Source organism: Theobroma cacao, chromosome 1 (assembly GCF_053813885.1).
Source record: "Theobroma cacao isolate CCN51 chromosome 1, ASM5381388v1, whole genome shotgun sequence".
In the NCBI taxonomy this organism is placed as follows: Eukaryota; Viridiplantae; Streptophyta; class Magnoliopsida; order Malvales; family Malvaceae; genus Theobroma; species Theobroma cacao.
In genome coordinates, this window is record NC_142639.1 from 2,677,415 (window position 1) to 2,679,501 (window position 2,087).

Here is a 2,087-nt window from a genome sequence, read left to right on the forward strand (position 1 = left end):
ATTGTCAATCATGCCCTTATTGTTGTGTATAAATAAATAATAGTAGTGTATATATAATCTCCCAAGGGAGTCATTTACAAAAAATATAAATGAATCTAAGTATTTACTGATTCAAAAAAAAATATTATACGCATTCAAGATTTGAATTGTCGGGGAGGAGAGAGAGAGATTTCAAATCTCAATTATTGTTAAAACCTTAATGAATGGTAAAAATGTGTTGATTATTCATTATTGACCATAAATAAGTGGGTCTTAGTGATTAGTTATAAGAATCTGAAGCAAAACTGGTAGAATTACTAATTATATCTCACAGTAAAAACCATTGCTAGTCTAAAATCAGGGTACTTAATTCTTTTGTTCACTTTAACTTGAAAAATTTTACGGTTTTATTCATCTCGTAAGTTGAAAGTGGATGAATAATTAAATATTCAGTTGAATTTTAATACAAATTGATAAAAGATTTAAGGTTTATTTTGGAAATTGTAACATCCTCTTCAACTCTAACGAGAGTTCATTGTCCAATGAGACATTACTAATACCCAAAGCTACCTTTTATACAAAATGTCATCATTTACGTTAACATACAATATACTTAATATTACTATTTGCAAATAGTTCGTGATCATTTTTTTGAATGAATATCATAGACAAAAGAGAGTTTCCAAAAAATGTATTGTAGCATTAAATATTTGTGTAGCCTATTAAGGTATCTAGGAAGGTCTGGTAATAAGAGAGAATTTGAACCGGAGCCTGACCTTCTTGTCATGATTTTGGATGGTTTTGGCAACAACATCATTTAAGGCGGGTGCCATTTGCTGCCACAATACATCATGATTTTGGACCATATATGTTAACATCGTATGGTCAGCAATATCTTAATTAATATTATTACATGCAAGACATGGTCAAGTAGACTATGATTGTTTTACTCGTGAAGGGGTCATCGATATCAACATACCCCATTTCTTATCTTTGGTCGGCTAACCCAATAGGGTAGCAAATTAATTTTTATAAAAAAATCCATATATTTGTTTGTTTTAGTGGTATCATGGTTTAGCACATTACTAGATTTATATTTTTTTTCTTTCTTTATTTTCTTCATGCATACATTAATTAATAATAATTCCTGGCAATATTCCACTTCTTCCTAATAAATGACACTCACACTCGTATTAATGATGGCTGAAATTTGTGAAAATTACTAATGATGCTGGAAAAATTCTCTGGCAAATGTTGGCTTGATTTGATGACTTGACAGACAGGGAAAGGTACTAGGAGTTGTTGATAGGTTAAACTTGGGAAGTGGAAGTTATTGGTGAAATTTGGAGCTGATGGTTTCGCCTCTGGTAATGAGAGAAGAAGACAGTTGTCAACCACATCCAAAGTCCTCCACCCTTCAGCAGTCTCTGAATGCAGCTCTCCATACGTCTTTTCAGGACACGAATGACTGTGATTAATAATACACTGGCAGAAGCGCCTCCTGAGAAAATGAACAAACCTGTAAAGGGCCCTGGTGCAATTCCTGGGATGGTAGTAACAGTTTGATCAGATGTCCAATTTGAACAATCTGAAAAGGAAAGCGTATCTTCCCCCAATTGCTGCAATTCCCCTGCCTGCTTTAAGTTAAGAATCGCCTCTGACATATCTGACGCCAATCGAGAAGATCGTTGAAACACCTACATACTAAAACATTGTAAGAAACAGATGCAGATCACCTCGAAGTTAGGATATTAACCAAAGGAGTGTCACTTAGATTACAAATCCAAAACTGCCCAGATCGTAGGCAGGTCCCGACTTGGTAAAGTCCTTGCAAGTATTTCGCGAGGAAGACTTCGGCGCGAGGTGTCAAACAAGAATGCAGCCTTTATATTTCCACCCGACAAAGCTTTCTCATAGTCATCAACTGATTCGATGTTTCTGATATTCTTGCGCTTGAATCCCAAAATTTTCACTAAATACGGGACAGTAAAAGGATTTCTATCGCTACCAATAGCCGTATTTGTCCTCGTGAGCGAATCAACATCTAATCCACATGGCTCAACTTGTGAACTAGTTACCATAGAGCTAGGTCTGGCGGTAAAGGCCAT

General features: G+C 35.2%; 1 protein-coding gene across 1 annotated transcript; it reads right to left on the bottom strand.

Annotated features, from left to right (window-relative positions):
* Positions 1 to 1,289: 1,289 nt before the first annotated feature.
* Positions 1,290 to 2,087, bottom strand: LOC108661072 (glutamate receptor 3.7-like). Its single transcript, XM_088809348.1, has 2 exons — positions 1,770 to 2,087; positions 1,290 to 1,676 (listed from the first exon to the last, which is right to left on the bottom strand). The coding sequence occupies exons 1-2, from the start codon at positions 2,085 to 2,087 to the stop codon at positions 1,290 to 1,292; spliced, it is 705 nt and encodes a 234-aa protein (XP_088665474.1).

Bases quoted from the DNA above. Each gene is read 5' to 3' on its own strand.
- LOC108661072 (XM_088809348.1), bottom strand. From the start codon at position 2,087: ATGGCCTTTACCGCCAGACCTAGCTCTATGGTAACTAGTTCACAAGTT. The intron at 1,677-1,769 runs GTTTTGGATTTG...TTTAGTATGTAG, and splicing joins ACCTGCCTACGATCTGGGCA to GTGTTTCAACGATCTTCTCG.